Below are 1,651 nucleotides of genomic sequence, written 5' to 3'. Positions count from 1 at the left end.
TAATGCATGAAAATCCTAACCTCAAAAAAATCACCCGTTATAATTTAATCATCATTTTCCCGCCTTTTTCTCAGGAACGGCAGCCGTGAGCTCCTCAAACAGCCGGAGGACGATTCAGTGCCACCCACTGGCTGTTGCCGGTGCTGTTCCAAATTCTGTCTGCCATGCCGCCGTTTGCGTTGCTCGCGCTGTTGTCGTCGCAAACCGGGCAAGACCGGCGATGAGAGCGAGGAGCCTGTGCTCTCGGCAACCAGCAGCGCCTCAACCACCAACCTCGAAGTCATCGATGAAGCGCGCCACAGCGCAGACGGCAAAACCAAGTCGAGTTGCTGGCAAAAATTGAACTGTTGCAAGAATTGTCGGAAGCAGCCCAAAATAGGCACCGACAGCACTGATGAGCAAGCGAAAATGACGGCTATTGGTAAGACAGAGACTGCGGCAGCGGCAGCGGCAGCTGCTGCCGCCACCACAACACCACCCAAAGAGGGTAAATGCGGACTTTGCTTGAGCAAATTGTTCTGCTGTCGGCGCGTCAACAAAGTGGATCCCACAACGGGCGACGAGACAGAGTTGAAGAAGTGCTGTTTCTGTATTCCTTGTCGGCGTAAGAAGGGCGGCCGCGGCGCTTCAATCGGTTCCACAGTTTCGCGAGGTAGCTCCGTGGCCTGGCAAGATCCGGAAACTGGTATAGCGGCCACTGATGCATCGGTGGTGGAGGGCGCCAGCTCTCCAGAAATGCTGCCGCCACAGTAAGTCTATTGCGCGTGCTCGGTAAGAATGTAGCGGGATAACTAATTGTCGTCTGCACTTTCAGGGGTTGTTGCAAACGCTTTTGGAACAAACTACTGTGCTGCCGACGCAATAAAGTGCCGAAACCAAGCGAAAGTCGACGGGCTAGCATGAAAGCGCCGCCGCCACCGAGTGAGGTAAGAACACTTGAAATTGAAAATAAAACGCGTTTTATAATTACCAATTACCTCAAAACACCATAGGATACACGGCGAAAATTGCACGTCGACCTGGTTGAGTATAACTCGAAAATGAAGGGCGCTATTCCGGTGTTGCCGCTTTCCTTGGCCTGGTTTTGCGTTATCTGCAACACCATTTTTCCTGGATTGGGTAATGGAGCAAACAAAGTACTCTTTCTCTCTAATAACTTCTCCTTCAACAGGCACTTTGTTCTCTGGCATTTTTTGCCTGTGCGTCGGCATTCCACGCTTCTCGCAATATGACAGCGCTAAGGCGCGCTTCGGTTCCTTCATTATCAACATCATTGTGGCTGTGGCGCAATTGTTTTGCGTGCTCTTCTGCTTTGTGGGCTGGGGCTGGTCCATCTGGTGGGGCACCATTATGCTAAAGTGTGCAAGTGAGTATCGCTTAAGCAGCGCGCACCCGCGAATTTGTTTTTCTAATTTCTTACTCCATTTTCACAGGAAAATTAAGCAAAATCAAAAAGGTTGAGCGTTTAGAAATGGAAGAGGAGCGTCGTCAAGCAGAGGCGGCAGCAGCAGCAGCAGCAACTGCGGCAAGAGTGGCTGCCAACGCTGGCGTCGGTACCGCGGCGGCGGCGCCGGCGACAACAGAGAGCGCGACATAAAAACGCAGGCGGATGAACAAACAAAGGGCGTAATGGAAATTTTGTTTTAAGAGG

At 51.7% G+C, this 1,651-nt stretch overlaps 1 protein-coding gene across 1 annotated transcript; it reads left to right on the top strand.

Annotated features, from left to right (window-relative positions):
• Positions 1-74: 74 nt before the first annotated feature.
• Positions 75-1,645, top strand: LOC108356459 (protein stum-like; the record flags this gene model as incomplete). The annotated part of the gene is made up of 5 exons (XM_017607569.1): positions 75-749; positions 815-926; positions 993-1,119; positions 1,172-1,366; positions 1,434-1,645. Coding segments are annotated over 5 exons (1,273 nt in total), but the record flags the coding sequence as incomplete, so codon positions are not given.
• Between the last annotated feature and the right edge of the window lie 6 nt (positions 1,646-1,651).

This window comes from Rhagoletis zephyria, unplaced genomic scaffold (genome assembly GCF_001687245.7).
Source record: "Rhagoletis zephyria isolate East Lansing unplaced genomic scaffold, Rhagoletis_zephyria_1.1 Rzeph_scaffold_59460, whole genome shotgun sequence".
Classification (NCBI taxonomy): domain Eukaryota; kingdom Metazoa; phylum Arthropoda; class Insecta; order Diptera; family Tephritidae; genus Rhagoletis; species Rhagoletis zephyria.
This window is presented reverse-complemented; position numbering and strand designations above follow the sequence as displayed.